Source organism: Apteryx mantelli, chromosome 10, assembly GCF_036417845.1.
Source record: "Apteryx mantelli isolate bAptMan1 chromosome 10, bAptMan1.hap1, whole genome shotgun sequence".
In the NCBI taxonomy this organism is placed as follows: domain Eukaryota; kingdom Metazoa; phylum Chordata; class Aves; order Apterygiformes; family Apterygidae; genus Apteryx; species Apteryx mantelli.
Genome location: NC_089987.1, coordinates 2,764,987 through 2,787,036, shown reverse-complemented (window position 1 = coordinate 2,787,036; position 22,050 = coordinate 2,764,987). Strand labels below are relative to the sequence as shown.

General features: G+C 38.9%; 1 protein-coding gene across 1 annotated transcript in view; it reads left to right on the top strand.

The window, feature by feature from the left end:
• Positions 1-260: 260 nt before the first annotated feature.
• Positions 261-22,050, top strand: part of BANP (BTG3 associated nuclear protein) — a 167,379-nt gene continuing 145,589 nt past the window's right edge. Inside the window, exons 1-4 of the mRNA XM_067302383.1 lie at positions 261-366; positions 16,457-16,601; positions 18,076-18,170; positions 19,491-19,690. Coding sequence (XP_067158484.1) covers positions 16,532-16,601; positions 18,076-18,170; positions 19,491-19,690 — 365 coding nt within the window. The 5' untranslated portion in view covers positions 261-366; positions 16,457-16,531. The remainder of the gene's footprint in view (positions 367-16,456; positions 16,602-18,075; positions 18,171-19,490; positions 19,691-22,050) is intronic.

Genomic DNA, 22,050 nt, shown 5'->3' with positions numbered 1-22,050 from the left:
GTGGGTGTGTGCGTCTGTGTATGTGGAGCGTCAGTGTGGCGCGGTGCGTGTGGCGCGGACTACAACTCCCGGCATGCACAGCCCCAGGCGCGTGTACTACAGGTCCCGGCCTGCTCGGCGGAGGCGGGGGCGAAGGGCCGGCGCGCTGCCCTCTGGGAGTTGTAGTCTGGGCCGGCGGCGCGGCGGTGAAGGGCGGCCGCGCGGCCGCGTCCCCCGTGCGCGTGCGCGGGCGCTCGGGGCGGGCGGGGGCCGAGCGGGAGCAGCGCGGCGGCGCCTGCGCGCTGCGGAGAAGGAGATCTCTCGCGAGGAAGGACGCCATTATCGCAGCCGCTCGACAAACACCACGAGAATTCGGCACCGCACACGGTAACCGCGGCGCCCCGCGGCCGGACGGCTGGGGCTGAGCTCCCGGGGGGCCTCACGCCCGGGCTTACGGCCCCGGCCCTCGCAGCCTCCCCGCTCCTCACAGCGCCGGCCGAGCCCCCCGCGGCCGCGAGGCGGCGGCTGCGGGGAGGGGCCGAGGCGGGGGGGGGCCGCGGGCCCCCGCCCCCCGCTCCCCTTCCCTCCCCTCCGGGGGGGGGGCGGCCGGGGACTCGCCTCCTCCCGCCGCGGGACGCCGCCGCCGGGCCCTGCTCCTCGTCGCCTCGCTCCCCGCCTGCCCTCTCGCCCCCCCGCCCCCCGGGGGCGCCTCAGTCCTGCCCCCCCCCCCCCCCAGCGCCGCGGGGGGCCGGGCGGCCCCGGGGCAGGCGGCGGTGGCGGGGGGGGGGGCCCGGCTCCTCCGCGGCACCGCGGCCTCTCCGCCGTCTCCCCGGGGCTTGTGTTTTCCCTTCCCGAAGGACGGGGCAGGTCTGAGCCTCCTCTCCCCGCGGCGGCGCGCACGCGGCGCTGCAGGCACGGCTCCTTTCGGGTATCGCAGCGCACCCGCCTCCCCTGTCGTGACAGGCGGCGAATAAGCGGCGACAGCGCTGCTGCCGCCTCTGCCTCCTCGTCGTGCTGAGGGGTCTGCTGCCGTGCCGCTGCCGTGCCGCTGCCCGCTGCCGGGGCGAGCGGCGCGCTTCTCTGCGCGTGGCCCTCGCGTCGGGGCAGCGGCTTTCACATCCCTATCTGCGGTGGTGTTTTCTAGTCTCCTCGAACTAGTGACCTCCCTGACAGCACACTCCTGCCTACCTCTCTTTCTCTTCCCTTTTTTCTTATCTGTCTTTTGAATGGTGCATTTTTTAAAATTTTTGGGTTTTTTTTTAATTTTTTTTTTAACTCGATGAGTGGGAAGTTGCGCACTTAGCCAAATATAGTAGTTTTATCCTGCTGTGGGATATATAGTTTATGTACCAGTTTATTTTTAGTGCTCTCAAGAATTTTTTTTTTTTTTTTTAAAGGAAACAAGCTTGGAGGGATATTATCAACCAAGTGACGGTTTAAATCGAAGCAACTTTCAGATTGTTGTAAAATGATAGTTTGAGGCATTTTTGCTACTTTTTTTTTTTTAATTCGCTTCTGTATGAGGTTACCTTAAATGTAGTGCCCTATTTGTGTCAGTCTTTCAAGCAGCGAACATAAAACTTGTCTGTAGAATCTCGAATACTCAGGCAAGATCTGAAAAAATACTTGTCTTAAACACTAGTTCATTAGTGGTGCCTCTTGAAACAATGGATTTATTTTGTTAGAAGGTATTAATGTATATGTAAAATATCCAAAGAAATCTAGTAGAATGACAAATTGATTCTGAAACTGTATGAGCCCTACTGTGTACATTAAACAATATTCTTGGCATTAGATCATTTTTCAGTAATACATGAAAAGATGTTAGGAGGAAAGACTAGTTAATTTATTAAGAAGAGTAAAAGATTGAATTTGGACTTGGGAAGCATTAACATCCTCTCTGCTTCAGAGGATGAGAATATTTTGTAAGTTTTTTCTTTGTTTTGTAATTTATCATCTGATCTGTAATAACTGCAGCTGGCTTTAATGTCTTAATTATCCAGCCATGTTTAAGTTGTTGTGTGGTTACAGGGCAGATCTTAAAATTTAAGACTCTTTTTAAAGGAGTAATTGAGTGACAATGTCAGAAGTACAGCAGTAATACCGGGAGCAGTAATGGTATACAGTACTCAACAGTCAGGATTCCACCAGCACATGTCTGCTGAAGAAGTTTTACGAAGGCTTGTGTTTCTTGCATGTGGTGCCGTTCTTGGCACGGTGCGAGGTATGTTTTATACTGTCTTATTCTGATCAGGTGAAGAAGGATGAGCTATGCATAGCTCCTTGTAACCAGAAGTGGTACTTAAGTGTTTACCTTGATTCTGCAAAGAGTAGTGCTCTGCTGTGGGGCTCAGACCCATGTTAATTACATTAATATACTCACATTTGCAAGGATTTTAGATTGTCTCTGCTCTTTATCTTGAGCTTTTTCCTAAACTTCTTAAGCTGATTCGTGGTTTGTGCGGGAAGAATACACATCTCTATTTTTTCAGAGTTTACATGTCATCGTATCTTTTGCTGAAGAATGACTTGAATTGAAATTCCTGTGATGATCTTTAGAAAGTAATTGAAGGCTCATTGATTTTAAGAGGAAGAGATGGGCATTTATCTTTGTGTACAGAAGCTCTGGTCCCAGAGATCTACAGAATCTGTTTACGTGAGTTGAACAGAACAGCAAAAGAGCTGCTTGTAGTAGGAGACGATGCAAATCTAATGATTAGAAATAGAACAACAAAATGTCTATGTATACTAAACTTCTCCAATAAAATTCTTTTCATGGATTTGATTTCCTTTAGTTTGGAACTTGGTATTTAGTTGTTAACTATTGAAGTAATTTAATTTGTTTTCTGTTTTTTTACATTTTCATTAAAAAGATAAACGTATTCTTTTTTTTTTCCAAGTAAAAATAAAAGAATAAAATGTCTTTAAAAGTCATGTCAAACACTTGTTTCATTGCAGTTTTAGGATTTTAAAGCTCCTGTTAAGTGCTCAGTTTAGCCTACCATATATTAGACTGCATGTTAAGGACATTAAACAAAAGTGCACAAAAAAGATTAACTTCTTAAAATCCTTTGCGTTTGGAAACTTTAAATAAAGTAATTTTCAGAGATATCATCTGTTGGGCAAAATTCTTTTATCTTGGTTCATATTTGTAAAATCCTAACATAGACCACTTAAGCAAAAAATACATTAAGTTCAGATTTTCCTCTGAAAATTGGGGTATCATTATCTTGTGATGAAAAAAGAATGCATTTCTTCTATCCATTATGTGAATTGGTAGAAACTATAAAGGAAAACAGCCCCTTTTTCCCTTCTCCGCATACACACAAAGACATCTGTTACATGTATTTGCTTATCTGTCTCTAGATTCCTATCAATATGTATACTTTATAAGTTTAAAGCTGGAATTACCTTATTTTTTTCCTGGGGGTGGGGGAGAGGAATGGTAAAACAGGACCAGACTGTAATAAGAATTTCAGAATGTAAAGAACCACTTGATCTGTCTTTTTCTACTTACATGATGCTCTTCAGTTTATTTTCATAAATATTCTTGGTAAGAATTCAAGAATTAATAGTATTATCCCTGTGTTTTAAAAAGTGCTAATGCATTTTGAAAGCTTGAATGTTTCTTTTTTCTAAATTCTTGTAGGAAGTAAATCTATTGGAATGCTTTTGAATAAGCAGATTGCTTGTTTTGCCATAGGTTTTTGTATTGCTTTTTGATGTTAGGAGCCTGTAACAGCATGGGTTTTTTTTCCCTGAATTGCTAGATCAGAAAATTCTTCTAGTATATAGAAGATTATGACTGCGCACACTAGAAAATTATAAAATGCTGTTACTCCCCTTTGTTGTCAAAGATTTGGTTAGAGGTAAGCCAAATAGATAAGAATAAAGCATTTTGCACCAATTTCCCTGCAACTTGAGACAGATGTAAACATATCCAAATCAAGTATCTACAGAATTCCATGAAATCCTCATTTCACAGTCAAGGCAAGCCTGTATATTGTTGATACAAGTACTGGTGCTTGTCATAGTACATACTGGTCTTAGGGTGTTTGTTAGTTCAGGCTGAACAAGCTTTCCAGAGCAAAGCCTCTAAATGCTATAGCAAAATAACTTTACTCCAAAGAGAAATTAAAACTTTGTAATAATGTAGACCTCCAGTTTAAATGTTTCTGCCAGTGAAAAATCTGAACTAAACAGGGTGTCTTACAGGTATGGAATGAGGTCAGGTTCAGGGATATGTCTTATTCCCTCAACCTGCTACAATCTTTGCTTTCTGTCTCTGTAGAAGAGTTTTAACGTGGTAAATGTATATGAGGGAGGAAAAACAGATTTGGGGATAGTGTTCTGTGTTCTGCTGCACAGACCTGGCAAAGGGTATATTGTGGGTGAAAGCCCCATGACGCACACGTGATGTCTTGGAGTACTGAGGAGTAGTTTTGGGCATAAAACAGTTTAGCCAGATGAAAGTGGCTTCCCAGCAGTGCTGTCCCATTGCAAAATAGCATGGGACAAAATGCTTGCCTCAGCAGTCCCTTCTGGCTTGATTTTCACTGATGTGGATTTTTATCTAGCGGTTCTAATTCTAGCATAGCATGTTGTCAGTAATACTATGTAGTCGTGGCATGGGAGCTGCACTTGTATTTCCCATAAGGTGTACATAACTCGAGGGCAGAGCTCCGCTATCCAAGAGAGAGGGCTTAGTGGTTTTTGCTTTTATCTAGATGGTCACAGGTGGTTTCTGCGGTGTGTCCTCTTCCAGAAAAATACAAAAGCCTTTTTGTGCGCTAACTAGAGTTTCTGAATGGCATTACGTAGAGGGTGTTCTGATCCTTTATGCTTGAAAAATATGGATGCTAATGAACTTGGATAGAGCTGTGTCACAGAAGAGCTAGTATAGTTTGGTCAGAGATGCATGTACTTATTTCTGACCATTGCTGTGAGTTGAGTTTGAAATGTACTCTGAACTTAGTGATGTCATTAAGTATTTGGAACAAATAATATTCTCTAACTTAAACTTGATGTTTCTGAAAATGAGTGATTTCCTAATTTTTTTAGTAATTAAAAAGTCCAGCTCTTTCTGCCATACCTTAGGGATCTAATTTTGTCACTCCCAGTGCTCTTCCTTTAGAAACCATGAAATTGTGTTGCATGCTATGTTATTTTCCACATCTTTGAGACTTTCTAATAGAACAAAAGGAGGTACTTATTAACCCTCCCTCCCCCCAAATTTCTCTTAATGTATGTTTGCTGAATTGAGTGAGCTGTTAAAATGCATCATATGCTTTTTAGCAACATACTTATGAGAACTCACTTTCTGTTTGCACTAAATTGCAGTTTTTGTTGGTCTGTGAAGCCACGTAACACTCAGTTTTGCAGAATTAGTAATACAGGGTGTGAAGTCAGGATTTCTAATTCAGTAGTTAAATCTTGTGGGCCCAAGTCTTATCCATGTCACCTTCTTCTATGTAGTATGGTTGCTAGCCTATTCTTCATTCAGTCTTTCCTCTAGGTCTCTTTTTAAACCTGGAATCAATGCTGGTGGAAGGATTGAAGAATCCTGGGCTCTTCTGGTAATGTAGCTGTTGGCACCCACCTCACTGAGCCACGAACTGATGCTAAACCTTCGTATGGGTTCCAGGACGGTCAGCAAGCCTCAGAGCAAATTGCTGTGCTTTCTTCCACTGAGGCAAAGGTCTGCCCCACCAGCAGCTGCATGATTGCGGGGGCCTCTGAAAGAAGCAATCTGCAGCGAGAATTTCACCTATACTCTAATGGTTGTTTTTTCTTTGGTAAACATTTCTCATTGAATAGTTGCCTTGAGTGTTTGCCATTTCAGTGGTCATTTAAAGTATAACATACCATCTGTGATACTGTTAAACTGCTTCAGTTTTTTTTTTATGAGGAAGAAAAAAAAAAACTTTGTGATACTGAAATTGGACAATGTAATAGGAACCTGGGATTTCAGATGCAGAAATTGCTAATTCCTTAAAAGCTGTTTATTTCTCTGCTTTTGACCTTGACTGCATACTTTCAGTCTTGCAAAAGGGAAATGGACTTAAAATAACACTATTTGCATATGTTTTCAAAATAATCTGTTAAACAGTTGCAGGGTAGCGTAGAGAAAGTCAGGATATTGAGGGCTGTTTTAAGGCAGGAGGGAGACTTCTGGGGCGTCTACTTAACACTGAAGAAGTTCATGAAGCTGCCTTATAGACACTACAAATGCTTTTATCAGGAATAAATCATATCATAGGTGGTAAATATTCAGAAGTTGTCATTTGTTCAGCAAGTTTTAGCAAGTATAATATAGCTATAATATTCAAAATCTTTTCCACCTTCTTTCTCTTGATAGCATCTGACAGTTTTATTTTTAGTTGCAACCCTTTAGTTTTGCCATTTTATTCACACATTCCAAAGGGACTCAAATATTAAGTTAACACACTTTCTGTTGAAGTGCTTCTTATAAGCTCCTTGCCATTTCTAAGTAACTTATAAAAAATAAAGGTTTTGATTTGAGCCTGAGAGTGTTTTTTGATTCTTAAATAACACAAAAAGGAATTTTAAATTTTGATGACCATAGGTCTACATGAGTCTTCTCTTGTAAATATTTAAATATTTCCATGTTAAAAAAGGCCCAAATATGCCTTTTAATGGCTATTTGCTCAACACATAGTAATTGCCTTTTTTATTAGGATTTTGCCTTTTAAGGCTCTGAATGTATTTTAAAAGTTGTGTTTCTGGCTATTTTTTATGCTGTTACCAACTACCATTTGACTGCTACTATTACTAAAAATATTTTTATACCTGTGGGCTGCTGTTGCAGTTGTGGAGTCAGGTGCGACTCTGTCTGCTCTCTGATCTCTTGGGGTGCGTTCCTTCCAGGTCTAGGCCTTAGGAACCTCTGGAAATGAAGTCTCACTGCTCTTACCTGGCATTGGAAAAATTTGAATTTTGAACTAGCAAATAACATGCAAATATATTTTACCTAGATTATTATACCTAGTATATTTTACTCTGTCATCTTTTGGTGGGTTAAGCGAGATGAGCTTCTTTAGACACCTGAACAGATGCCTGTTTGCTGGGCTGATTTGCCTTCAGCCCCAAACTATGGTTGTTATCTGCATTAGATGAATATCTTTATTTTAACCCTGTTTTGATGGTGTTTCTTCTTTGTGCTTGATGTCCCTCTCTGACTGCTGCTATTAGGGATAGTCCTGTAGGTTCAGTTATCAGGAATCAAATCAATACCCTCTGAGTCACAGGTTCAGGGGCTTTCCCTTAACGGTCTGTAAGTGTCAAATAATAGCAGGTATCTAGATGTGTTACTTTTCCTGTATATATTCCTTAAAAAATTCCATTTGAGTTAAACCAGTAGTTATACAGAAAATATCTAAAATGCTAGGCCAACACACAGTATTATTAATTAGAAAACAGAAGTAAATGTATTGTGTACAGGTGTAATGAAGTTTTTCACTTTTTGGCTTCCAGTTATTATGGGAAATTACAGCTGAAAATCCTCAAAGTGATTGCAGTTTATGGCATTGAGATTTCTGAAGTTTTTTGATATGAATATAGTTTTTTATAAAAATGAAGTAATGGAACTTAAAGCTGATAGAAATTGTAATCTCCAAAGCCGCCTCCTCTCATGCAAGTTTAGGGTCAAAGATGTAGGGATAAACCTTGTTCCAACCCCCACACCGTTGCTGGAGAAGGTGTGATCCCTTAATCCTTCTTGCAGTAACCCATGTTCATGAACATAATGCAGATCCCTCTGCTGCAAAGGACGCTGATCAGAAAGACTGTGGGTTTATGTTTGTAATACAGATGTTTGTACCGCTTGTACTCTTCATCCAAGGGGCTGGAAGAGAACAGATTTTCTCGGTCAGCTTCTCAGTTACCTCTGTGGATCCTTTGCAAATCTTTTGAATAGCAGTGATAAAGCTCATTTGCTTTGTTACTTTGCCCTGCTGCTTGTGAACGTTGCAGTGTGGTGCAAGAACTGTGGCTGATCTGCTCTGAACTGGTACTAGACTGATTTCATAGCTGATGATATTTCAGCTAAGGTGGTTTTCTGGAATACTGGCTTTCCAAAGAGAGTCCCTGTCTCTTCTCCACCTCAGTCAGCTTCTCAATAAAGACCCTATGAAATGTTTAAAAATTAGTGTTGTTTCCTCTCCGCGTTTGCTCTGCGGGAAGCCACGCAGATACTGCACTTCCCCCCCCCCCCCCCCCCTTTCCTGGACGGGAAGATTGAATCCTGGGTAGTGTGTGCAGTGTTATCTTGGTGGGCCAGTTGCACAAGTGGTACTAGAACTCTTGTTGCTGAAGCCTGTAAGCTACCATACCTACTTTTGCTTTATATTTAACTGGTCCTGTTTCTCCTGTGTAGTGCCGCGGATTGCGCATATGCCTTTTTTGAATGTGGTTAGCTATACTGGCAGATGAACTGTCACTTAGCAGTCCCCAGTGATCTTGCCTGTTTGTCTTAGTCTAAAGCATAACATTTTAAAGTTCTTTGAGCTCTGCTGTGGAAGATGGGAAACAAAGCATTCAGAATTTAAAGATCTAAGTGTAATGTTTTGTCTGCTGTGTAATCTGCTTACATTGCAGTATTAAACTTTAAGCAAAGTTTTGCTCTTTCTCGTTTGCCTAGTGTTCTGATTGGGCAAGAGCTTCCTGCTGGTGGACAATGTGACGATGCATTAGTGTACAGGCATAGTTTTGTTCCATTCATTTTTTGTGTTCCTTCACTAGAAAGAAAGCTGGTATTGTTTTTGATTCTATCGGGAGTGTCATTTTGCTGGGATTATATGAAAGCACTCCAGAACACTACATTTACAAGACTGAATTTCTCTGTCTTCCTCGGGATAGTTTCTGGTGTAGAAGAGTCCAAGGGTGCAACCAACCTTCTCTAGTAAAGATGTAGGCACAGAGAGTTAGATGCGGTGTTTTCAGGTGTGCTGCGAATCTGCCATTGTGGAGCTGCCATCGTTAATCAGAGTACAGTCCGCAAACATGCAAGTTATGTTGATAATCTCACCAAAATACATCCCTTGCCAACATCTGCAAGATGTTTTGGAGCTTACTGAGGCACAGAGGAAAAATACTTGTATCGGTGTCGGAGTTCATGTAAAGAACTAAGATCTGTCTTGAATAATTCTGATTGTGCTAGACAGTGGTTTGAGATTCCCAAAGTTAGTGTGAACAATGAAATATCACAGAAACACAGGTGAAGAAATTGGTTACTAGTAACTGATGTACTTGATAATTGTATTTCTCATCTACGTTCATCTTCTGCTTTCTAGTCTGGGAAAATGAGCATGTGGGTAGCTGTATGTATATGTGTACTGGTGCAGGATGTGGTGTGCAGGTTGGGGCGAATGCAGCAAAGACTAAAATAGTTTCCAATTTCAAATGCAGGCACAGTCATCCAAAGTTAAAAGAACATCTGCACTAGCAATTGCAAAGAGCTCCAGCCATGGGTAGAAGTGAGAGACTTTGAGAATGGGAGAGACTTTTCATTTAAATAATATGAAACTAATTCTGGAATTCTGTTCTTTGAATTTAAATACTTGAAACTTTTTTTTTGGAGCTGTTATCAATAAAGATTCTCCACCTAGTGGATGAAAACAATAAAACAACATGACTGCATCTGGTTATGTATACTGCATTTCCTGTTTGGTCAATTCTTGTTTCGTATTTGCTGGTTTTCAGTCACACAAGTTATGCCTGAAGTTAATGACTTGTATCCTGTGTAATTTTACAATGATGCAGAAAATTGGCCTCTGCTTTAGAGCACTTTATGTATATCCAGTCCATATGAGTAGTCTCATTAAGTTCAGCAGGATTATATGTCTGTAAAATTAATTTTACAGAATTTGCTTGCAAGTATATGGCCTAAGCACACAAAAGTGTACTTGTAATAGGTGTTAACATATTTTTTCTCACTCATTTGGGCATAATTATATGAAAGGTGTGGCAGTATGGGTGTTTGCACATGGCAGCAACAAGAGTGTTTATTTAGGGTCCAGAGAGAGTGTGTACCAGAGTTGCTGGTGTGTGCTGCCACACGCTCCTTGCCGTTGTTTCTTGTGCTAGAATGCGTTGAGCTGGTATGAGTACGCTGGAAGGTGTGACAGTTGTATTTTTGTTCACTTGTTGCACGTGTTAGGATTGTAGCCAAAGGTGGTGTATTAGAATAGTTAGTAAAAAAAAACAGCCCAGTAAAACTTTGGCTTGTACCAGCTGGAATACAAAAAAAGGGAACTACTTCTAGAAGTAAACCAGTAAAACTGAAATAATTATATGAGCTTTCATAGCAATGTCTGAGAATTTTGGAATTGGGTTTGTTTTTAAAATGTAATAAATTGCCTCCTTGCAAGATTTTGTACTCCAAAGAAATTTCCAATATCTTTTATTCTGCTTCCTCTTTTTTTTTCTGTTGCTATCTGTATTTTACAGCTTTGTACTGAAGTCCATCAGCATAGCACCTCTGTTAGCCTATTTATTTTATATATCTGTTTCCAGAATGTAACGGCCAGTGTCCTTGCTTTCACAGATATGGAATGTTTCTGTACTGTTTTGGGAGGACAGACTTCTTTCTGATCTTTGGCTGAACCAGCTGCCAGTATGTTACAGGTTTTTTTGGTTTTGTTTTTTTAATTCATAAGCTGAAATGCTTATGGTCTAGTTTCATTATGAAATTAACTTAAAACACAGTGTTTTTATTTCCATTTTGAGGGGGAATGAGAGTAAGGATAAAAGCTAAACAGATGCCAAGAAAGATTAGAATCTTCTCGTTTTTAGGTTTTAACAGTAATAAAGAAGTGCAAAACAGGATTTTTTTTTTTTAATTGAAAATAGTTTTCAATTTCATATTCTGACAAATTGTAGACTCAGTGCATTGCAGCCTAAAGGAGGCTGGTAGCTCTTGTATTTACAGTGTATTTAACTCTGCATGGTATTAAATTGTTGCTTTTTATTATGTTATTCTTCATGTGTTACAGTGTATTAGCATATGCAGCGATGTGTTTTGTTGGGGAATTATTCATTAATGTAGGAAGGTCTTGTTCCAGCTGCCAACAGAAGTACTATCTTGGAGAAAGAGGCAGGCTTTGGGATTAAAGAAATTTTCTAAGTCATTGAGCAAGACCTCAGAGCGTTGTTAGGTTCAGAACCTGCTAATACCTGTGAATAACTAAATATATCAAAGTATACGAACTTTTCTCAGTTCTTTCCATGTGCCTACTCATAGAGATCGTTTCTGTGAAGGCACTGCAGACTTGGCAGTGCAGGAAAGCATTGCCAAGGAAGCTCGGGTTTTAACCTGGTGTGACAGTGGTTCTTCACTGGACTCTCATGTGAAGGATCTCGTTGCGTACTTGGGAGTGCCTTTGTGCTCGTTGTGCATAATTTGCTTCCAAAGTGGATTAAACTGACTTGCACAAAGGCATTCTTGCTGTGGATTATGCTTCTCAGTGCAGAGACGGAAAGCTCCGCGGTCCTTGTGGCCTGTTTCGCTGTATAGACAAGCAGTCCGGGAAGTTGAACTGACTTAACTAAAGCAGTAGAGTTAATGAGCATTATGTCCTCTGTGGAACCTCACTTTCAGAGGGAAGATGATCGTTATAATCCCTTTACAGCATAAGGTCATTTTACTTCTGAATGATGTTGTCCTCGCAGAGGATTAATTCCCTTGTGTGAATACATAAAACATATTCTTATCATTAGGTTTGCCTTTGTAGTCTAGTTGTTTTGCTATTTTGGAAAACTTTTATAAGTGTCAGCAAATCCCAGCTCTTTGCAAGATAAGGACCTTGTTTGTAGTGTCCAGGGTAGATATTAGACTCAGAAAAAGGGGCTGATTGGCTAATAGCAGGTGTATAAAGAAGAATATATATATTTTAACAAAAAACACACTTGAAAAATGTACTTAATTATTCATTTAAAGGAAAAATGTGATGAAGAAAGGGGAAAACATTAAAGGCTTTTGGGGTAGGGCAAGGTAAAATAGAATATTTCAGTTTTTTTCCCACACAGAAGAAAATTTTTGTCATAGTACAAATTGAAGTACATTAGACATTTTTCATGAGTAGGTAGCACTAAGAAATATTAGCCAGGGGAACGATTAGCTGCTCAAATAGGAGAAGCTCAAGTAAACACTTTAAATGGTCTAGAGCTTTGAAAAATGTTTTAAAAAGATTGTTTTCCTCACCAATTAGTATGAGAGAAAAAAATTATTTTTTATGTGTGTTTGTATATGTTAACAAGGCATTGGATGTTTTTGGTTATACCCTTTGAGATGGTGCCCTATGATTTTTAAAAAACCCATCAGATATTTCAATATTTCGTGTTTGTTTACATGGGCATACTCAGAAGAGTTAATCTGAATTGTTTTAAAATAGATCAATTAAATTGCATTAAACTTGTGTGTGGAAATTAATTTAGAATTCAAGTGGCCTTAATTTAATTTTGTTTACTTGCTTACAAATGTTAATTTACTTAATTGGACAAGGGGTACTTTAATTGTATGCAAGTGTATCAGTTCTAAGAGAGAGCATTGACAGATGTATTTAGTCCACTTTATCTAATCTGCTTTAAATTCTGTACCTTTAGTTGTGTCTGAGTTTTTCTGAGTGTTCTAGTGCTAGAGCCACATCTCGGGCAGCGGTTGTAGGAACGCTCTAAACTTTTCAGCTGCCCTTTGGGGCTTTTTTTCTAATTAAGAAAAACCAAGAACAATGAGAAGTCTTTGTCTTTAATTTAAACTCATAATACATAAATAGGGAAATATTTTTAATTTTTGACGGGTGATGAAATAAGCTGTATTAACTGCTGGAAGATTTACTTCCAAGTCTGCTCTTCCTTATTGGTGATTGTTGTCTCTTGGAACCTTAGGACCATTTTCTCAAAATCTGGAAAAGTATTTTTCCTTTGGGAGTTAAGAAGGCAGCTAGTGCAGTGCGTTTGCCCCGTGTGATTTTTTCCATTATTCACTGTGATTAACGTTTGTCTTTTTAGTAGCATTTTAATTTCTGCTGCTTTCTAAAACGGAAATGGATTTCTGATGGGCATATCAGGTAAGGCTTTCCAGAGCCGGGTTTGGCTTAGGCTGGGGAACCGGTGGGTGGTGGAAGAGCTGCTCTGGGGCCTGGTTCCTGGGTGCTGTCGGAGCTGGGCAGCCTCCCCCACCCAAGAGGTAGGAGGTGTTAGAAACGTTTGAAGTGAATGAGGCTTGAAGGGACACAGGGCTGAAGTGGGAATGGAGGTGGGTGGAAATCCCTCTGGTACAGAGCCACATCTTAATCTGTTTTTCAGTCTGTTTTGGATAAGAATTGAAGGAATCTCATCCAACCTTTAAAAAAAAAAAACACAAAAAAACCCTCCAGGAGAAGTGATGAGTGCAAGACAGATCCACTTAAATAGCTCAGCAGGAGCCAGTTTGAGCTTGGCTGGCCAAAGCCTTCTGTAGTATATATATTATTGAGATATTTTCCGTTGTCTGGTGCATGCTCTCTTCCCATACCCCTCCTCCCAGATAATGGCAAGTTGACTATAAAATATTGCTCTGTCGATCCAACGTCCAAACGCTGGCTAGGGAACAAGAGTGGGCACATTTCGTATATGGAAGTTGGCTATCCCGGCTGTAGTTTATCTTTGGCTTTCTGACTTTCTGTCCATAGTTTTTTTTTTTCTTACAGCTTAATATTTGTGCCAGGTACTATTTCAGCATTGGCTTCTTAATGCCAATGTATATATATATTTAATTTATAATTAATGAGGACTAGGTTTTCAGCCAGAAAAAAGGGAAAAAAGAAAAAGGCTGGGAACATATGGCAAATTTCAAAAAAGGAAGTGTTTACCCTGAGAAAATGTTGGTAAATACTTCATTGAGTACAATATTAGGAAAATATGTTGGAGAAGTTATTGTTCTGAATTTGTTGACTGAGGCTTTTCAAAGGTGATAAACTAATATAATTCTAACTTCAATCCTGTTACCTTTTATATGACTTTTATCCTTGGTTCTGAAAGCAAGGCTGGACCACTGCAAGAATTTTCTACCATGAATTCTGAATTTGGAGGAATATTTTATTTAAATTGTAATAGCCATTACAGTTGAAGTACCCAGTGTAGCTCATTTGGGCATTTTTCTTAATCCACACGTTTAGCATTAACAGGAAATATATTTTTTTCCCCTTATGTTTTGATACAAGAGCTCACCGAGTCTGGTGACAGCAGAAGTATATTTTGTTCTGCTTATTGAGAGTGTGTTCTGTCCTGAGCTTGGCTCATTGCCTATGAGCAGTGTGTGACTTACTGAAATTTTGTTGAAATGTAAATAAATACTGACATTTTGAAGACATATTGCTGTGTATGTGTAATAGCTGTTCTGCCAGTCATAGTTTGGCCCTTGTTTAAAGATTCTCTGTGACAGAGTATCTGAAGATTTTTTTTTTTTTCTGATCTGTGATTGAATATCTTCATACTATGACCCAAGATGTTTGAGGTGGAGACATAGGTCAGAAGTTGGAAACTTTTTTATTTGTGTTGAAGAAAACTTTAATTCATTTCAACAACTTGTTATAATAAATGAATTCTGGAAGGCTAAATATGTGAATCAGACAAAGTATTAAAGTGAGCTTAAATGCATTACAAATCCCTTGGAAATGATTTATGAAATATGGTGTATTTGTGGCTGTAGTTGGTTAAAATGCAACACATGAAGTATGAGTGAAGTTTAGCATTGTGTAAATAGACAAAGTTTTAAAAGTTAAGTTTTGTTCTAGTTTGTTCCTTTTTAGTCTTTGGAGTGGAGGATGTCTTCCCTCAAGTCGAGGGCAGGGTTCTCTAATATTACTTGCAGTATGTGACATTATGAAACAGTAACTCTAGCACAGCTGTTTTATTATGTTATGACTGGCTGGTTACCAGGATTTCTCAGAAATGGCAAATATAACTTGCCAAAATGGCATCTGTATGCACTAATGTATTCCCAGTTTTCTTGGGCGTGCTGCTACAGCCTGTGTAGTCCCAACAGTTTTCACCACGATCAGAGTTTTGAGTGACTCGATATTAGCAGCACTGTTATTTGGAGTAAACAGTTCTGATAGTGTGTGGTGTCCTCCTTCGGCACAGGCTTCCACAACGCGCGGCTCCTGCTGCAGCCAGGCTCGGCCGGCGTTCTTCGATGTGCTCTATCACATGCTTGAAAAATTTGCGCTCCACCTGTCTGGTTTAATGGTTTTCCTGCGTTCAAGTGGAAGAAGGAAAGAGGAAAATCTTTATGCATAGTTGGATTTGAATCAGTGTCAATGTTAAGGGATGAATTACCATTTCTATTGGTAAACCTCAAATTCTCTCTTTAATATTTTTTTGCTTCAGGTTTAAAAAAAACCTAACTACTGATCTTTGCCATTCATGTCCATCCTTCTGTAAACCGTGGGAAAGCACAGCTATGAGTGGTTCCTGTGATCGTGATTCAGTTTCACAGGCTGAAGGCTCCTCTTAACACACTGCTAAACAACCTTGGCAGAGAATGCTAAAGGAGCAGGGCTGAGAAATATTTGGCTTTAAGATCAGAACCATATTCTTAAAATAGGTTCATCAGAGCTGGACTGCAGAAAAAACAGACAGGTTCAAAAGCCAAGAAAAAATACTAAATTTTGCTCCAAATGTAGTTGTAATTAGTTGCATAAATGCTCCCTGGTCTCACAGAATGTTTATGAAGATTTTAGAGACCTGTTAAAATTCATATGTGGAAGGATCTTGTGTTCATATACATCTGTACAGATTGCAGTAATTGCAAAGCCAGTGTGGTTTGGGAGCTTCATATGCTATTACAATGTCAAGCCTAAATACTAAAGTATGATCACTTTCAAGAGCTAAGTAATTTGTAAATTAAAAGCCTGCAATTTAAGAATGGTCTTGTATACTTTTAAATCTTAAAATCAATTTAAAGTCTGTGCTTTTTTGTTGTTGTTGTTGTTTTTTTTTAATGCTGATTAGGTGCCAAGTGTCTGAAGCTAAATGCTTTCTTTATCCATTGGAAAATGCAGAAAGGTTGAGCAAGTAAAGTTGCACTCTTGTCTTAGTCCTAATATGGAAAGATCACTCAGAGGGTGATGCAGGTAGCTCAGTCCTTGCCTCTTTGGAGCCGGTACCAAATACAGTAGCAGGTAATACCACTGGATGTTCACATCTGTATGTTGTTCACTTCTGCTAGGAATTAGATTGCAATTCACCGTAACTCTCACAAAGATATTTTCCTAGAATCTTGTTCAGATGGTCACAGCTCTTGGTTGCTACCAGTTCATCTTGGATTTGAATTGGTGACCAACATATTCAGTGTTGTTCTGTCACTACCAGCCCCTCTGAATTGCATCTCCTTTTACAGAGGAAGAATCAAAAATAAATGCAATATTGATATATCAAATATACCGTTATTAACGTTCTTCTTGATGCTGTTTTTCAGGATTGAATGACTTGTAAATTTACTTATTTGGGGGCCTTCAGTGGTATTTGACTGGATATTGCTGCCTGGTTCTGAATGATGTCAGAACAGGATTTGGCAGATGTCGTTCAGATTGCTGTTGAAGACTTGAATCCAGATAACCCAGGTACAGTAGAGATGGTAGTGGTGACATGAGAAACAGCGCTCATAGTATGGCCCATTAAAACGGAGGAAATCACTGCTATGCTTTTCGTAGAAATATAAAGCGGTGCTGCAAAATTTTTCTTCTCCAAGATGGACTCATTCAGGCTATGTACCAAATTTCGATAACTTTACTTGTATGTCTTCAATATTCTTTAAATCAGTTTTTCTTGATTTCCTTTAAAAGGCTTTATTCTGTCTGGTTTTTGTGCAGAAGTAGACCAGTTCCAAAAATCTCTATTAAAATATGGTCTCTAGCAAGATTTTGGTTTTGTTCAGATCAAATATCTGTTCTGGACTTTTCCTCAAATAAGAACTGTCACCCATCTATTTTGAATCTTTGTTTTACTGGTAAAACATTTTTTCTCATAAATTATTAAAATTCCTGTACGTGTAATGAAATGACAGTAAAATTGAAAATTGTTTCTGAAGGAGAATATTGTGGTTTCCCTTGCTTAAACGTTGAGGTACTAAAGGAAAATGTCCATGTTAAAATCAGCTATAGACTTTGATCCTACACTGCCATGTTTATGTGAATAAGTGTTGGCTGAAAAAACAGTGACTACAGAGTATTGAAAATATAAACACATATCAAAATTTTTTTTATTCTGATGCAGAACAAAAAGCAGTTCTTTCAGAAATGTTGCCAAAGAGATGGAGGAGAAACTGAGACCCATCTATCTCAGTCCAGCCAGTAACTTGGTGGTCAGGACTATCACCTGTGATATGGTCAACCCTGAACAAGTCTGTCTTTGCTAAATCTGATAAAGGATTTTGAAAACCTGGTCAGGTTTCAGCTGAGAGGCCGCTCAGGGTTCTACCTCTTGATTTTACCAGCAAGGCCTTTAATTTTGAACTTCAGTTCATTTTTTGTTACTGTGTCTTCAAAACGTTTACCTTTAGATGAAAGGCTGTTACAGCCTATAGGTCTGGATATCTGAGTGTTTATTTTGGAAAATTGCAGGATATTGTTCATCTATGCTAGCAGCAAATGACCCATTCCTAACCTGAGCAGAGTGGATGAAATCCTGTATTCTTACACAATTGTATTAGTACTATTTATGGTTTCACATAAGTGTGAGGCTTCAGTGAGAGAGAGGAGAGCTGCCTCAAGTTTACAGAGGGAAGGGAAGGGAAGGAGAAGGGAGGCTGTCAAAGCAGAACAGCTGATGTGGCAACTCTGCTACCTCATGATAATTTCCTAGTAAATAAATCCAAGCCAGTGCTCGAGTTTTACATCTTCAGTGCAGTCTTACATTTGGGTAGGCATGTTTTGAGAAGCAGTGAAATGTTGTTATATCATTAAGAAAAACACAAGTAAGTGTAAATGAATGCATACAATAAGTTAACTAGACACCCTTTTAAGTGTCCATTTAATGTATTTTTGAGTCTTGTCCTTTTCTGTTGTAGACTATGACCATGCTTATTTTTGTTTGCAGTTGTGTTGGAAAATCATGAAGTGACAGATGAAGATGTAGAGCCTGCTCTGAAACGTCAGCGTATAGAAATTAACTGCCAGGATCCGTCTATTAAGGTTATGATAATTCATTTTTCTGTTTTTATTCATAATGCCAATTCAATTATCTTTATTTAGGGAAAAAATATTAAAAGCAAATGATGTTAAAAAAACAACCAAACAAACGAAGTTTAAACACAATACTGGGATTATTCTTACCTCTCTTGTAAATTTTTGTGTGATCATTTTTCTGGGTAAACTTTTAAATCCTGATGATTTAATCTTCCAGTGCAAAATCAGTAGCCAAACTTTTATATGCAATATAAAAATTTAATTCAGAATTAATTCCTGTGGCTCAGATGTCACTATTACTACATCTTTTTTGAGAAAGTGAATAAACTTGATCTGAAAGATAAACTTGAGCTTATATCAGTTTTACAATATGCAGTTACTTCCGGCATGTTTTAAGTTATTATTTTAAACTGATAACATTCTCTTTGTGGTTCAGCCTTACTTAGTTCAGGCTCAGTAGCTCAAGCTCTTCTGTGCTTGCAGAACTTACTGCTGCCACTAGTGTGTAATGTTTTTGTCTTGCAATATAAACATATGAGTAGTATTTTCCTGCCATGCACATTTAGTAGTATGTAATTCTGTATTCTGTAAATTGTCACAAAAACAAAAGCTCTGTATTAAGAGCGCTGGGGCAGCAGCATTGTAAAACAGCTTCATGTGTGTAAATTGTAGCTGTAGCCGCAAGATGGCATGGTTGCTGTTTGCAAAGGAGAATGTGTGTCTAACACCACCCTTTAATGGTCTGTTTTCCCCCAGAAAAACCCAATTAGAATACGCTTATTTTTTAAATAGAATTGCTTAGGAAAACAGATTTTATTTATTTGCTTTTCTTGATTTGCTGTTCAGAAGAAAACTAGAGTGAGTGTTGTTTATTGTATCTGAAATTATTTGTGTTGATATAATTTCTACTGTAATCATCTGAATTTATCTGTTTGGACACAAAAATATCTTATTTAACTTTATCCAGCAGGATACTTTCATGGATTTATAATCCTTTTGTTTTTAAATATATCGAATGAAAGGTTTTGGCATGTCATTTTAAATTATTTTGTGGTGTATGAAATCATCCTAACAAAGTGCTTAGGTGAAAATATGTTTGGCTTGGATGCTTTTGGCTCCTAAATAAAGGACTGGAAGAATCTGAGAATGCTAAAATGCTCCAGGATGTCATCAGTTTTGTACGCGGATGAATTTTGTTACTAGGCACATTGCTAGCACCTTTAGAATTGTTCTCCAGTCGCATTTATCTGGGGCTTGCTTATGTGTATGTTGCTGGAGATAAATGCAAAAGTCTTTAAAGTTTCTTTTGCGTTCTCCCCTTTCTAGTCATTCCTGTATTCCATTAACCAGACGATATGCCTGCGATTGGACAGCATTGAGGCAAAGTTGCTGGCACTAGAGGCTACCTGTAAATCATTGGAAGAGAAGTTGGACCTTGTCATGAACAAACAGCATAGCCCTATCCAAGTCCCCATGGTGGCAGGTTCTCCTCTTGGCGCCACACAGACGTGCAATAAAGTACGATGGTAAGAAAAGAACAGATTGCTCATCAGTGTGCTTTTTAAAATAACCTAAGTTCATTTCTCTGGCATCATCAAGCTCTGCAGCTTTTTGTATAGCTGTCAGGAGCTTGGTATGCTGTTTAAGAATGTAGAATTAATTTGTCTTTAAGGGAAGCGTTCTGCCAGTTTCATGATATTACTTCTAGTTAGAATGAGACTAAACACGTCATACTGGTCCATGGACAGCTTGCAACTATTTCCACCTTTCTGTTTTGACTTAAACCAGACTGATTCATCCTTCCTTTGGAAAAGTTGCATTAACCATCTTAGACAGGTTTTTTTAGACTTGCTTTGCTTTTATTTATGTGGTTGTTTGAGTAAATGATTTTATAACTGCATTTCTTCATCCCTCTAATTATTTCTCATTTTAGTTTTATCAAACAAAATAAATGGAGTGTTTAGTTTTATGTGCTTGTTTTCTGTAATCTCTCAGCAGAATAATATCTCTGTTTATTTCTGGATTAGAGGTTGGAGATGGAAAAGATCTATTAAATAATCTAATCCACTTGATGCAAAAGCAGATGTGACCTGGAATGCCTTCGTGTATGTGTTGTCTAATATGGCTTTAAATATCTTAACTCTTGATGTGTCTATCATTTTACCATGTAGATTATTCCACCCCAAGGAGTATGTTTTTCAAGAGTTTTTTTTTGTCAAATAACATTTCATCAATTCATATTTTTATTAACCTTTTCCTAGGTGTACTTCTCTAAATAATTCCTTTTTATTCTCCATTACAACTATGTAATGTTCATATACAGCTTGCCCATGTCATGCCATTCTAGTCAAGATACGCTGACTTAATGCATCTTCTGTCAGTATAAGTTTCTCCAGCTTCTGATCTTTTTCATCACTCTCTCTGGACTTTAATACCTGAACATTATTCTGAATATATTTCTGATATGTTATACTCAGTACATTATTCCAGGTGCACTAGGGTTGTATAGAAAAAATTACTTCCTTGCTTTATGTTTTAGGGCAGATGTGAGGTAAGAAAATGAAAACAAACCACAAACATTGCCTTTTTCTATTAGGCCACAGCTTGCTCACTGTCATGTGTATTTTCCTTTTAGTATTGCCACTTTTATAATAGGTATTTTAAAATACAGAATGTATCTCAAGTTTATAATTGCATTTTATTATGGTATCTTTCAGTTCATGCAGTTATGAAAGAGGATGGAATATGATCTTACTACCATAAAAAATTCAAAGTTGAAGGATCCAGTGGGCTCATGTAGCTGTATCTGTTGCACAATGCAAACTCTGTCACCCCACTATTGTTCATTGAGTGTGATTACTTCTAATCAATATAGTCTAATTTTTAGAAAGATACCTAATCTGTATTTAAGAATCTGAAATGATGCACAACCCAATGTATGTTGTTCTCTTTAAAAAGTTCAGATGTTCTTTTTGTTGTTTGAATTTGAGTAGCGGCTGCTCTTTTTGCTTTAACAGTCACCCATCAGGTGAGGAACAGTTGACACTTCCTCCTACTTTTACAAAACAAATTTCTTTTTTTAGATGTCAAAATGCAATGTTTAGACTCCAGTTCAGGCTTCCTTTATTGGCCTTTGTTCTTGTGCTGGTGATGATCATCCTGATCAAATAATATAATATTATGGATTAAAGCAGTGAATGCTTTCCTCTTTTAATAAATTTTACTATTTTGAATTTCTTATGGGATTTGTGTCAGACCTGAGATTGAGGTGTCCCCTGTCTCCCCCTGCCTCCCCCTGCCTCCAGTGGCCATCAGAAATGTGTGTTAATGGTGGGCTTGGTTTAATCTTTTGTTTTAGGTGTACAGTCTTAGGATGATTGCTTCTCAGACGGTCTGAGCATAATTTAGATAGAAGTCTTGAAGACTTCAGGTTCTCTGCCCCATTTATTTGTGTTGTTATAAAGTTATATGTTATCAAATGCATCTTGCCAATGAATCCTTGAGGTTTTGGTTTTTTCTTGCAATCTGTGGCTTACATGACTCAAAATAAAGCAGTTGTATATTTCCAGATGGTATGTGTGTTTAACTTACAGATCCTTTTGGCATTAATAACACTTCAGTTTCACAGCGATAGAATGTATCATCAAATTCCCTTTCTCTCTACCATAAAAACCTTTCTCAGTTGTTGATTACTTCTAATTAAAAACCTACCTTGAGTGTTCTGTTGTATCAACCCTCTGTTTGTGTTCTTTCCTCCTCCCCTTAAATCGCAGATGTCTGGGGAGAGCTGCCAACTTGAGTCAGGATTTTGGACAGTAATCATATTCTGTACCTGAATGAGATCGTCAACCCCCGTCTCCTCCTCCTGCCGCTACAATAATACCAG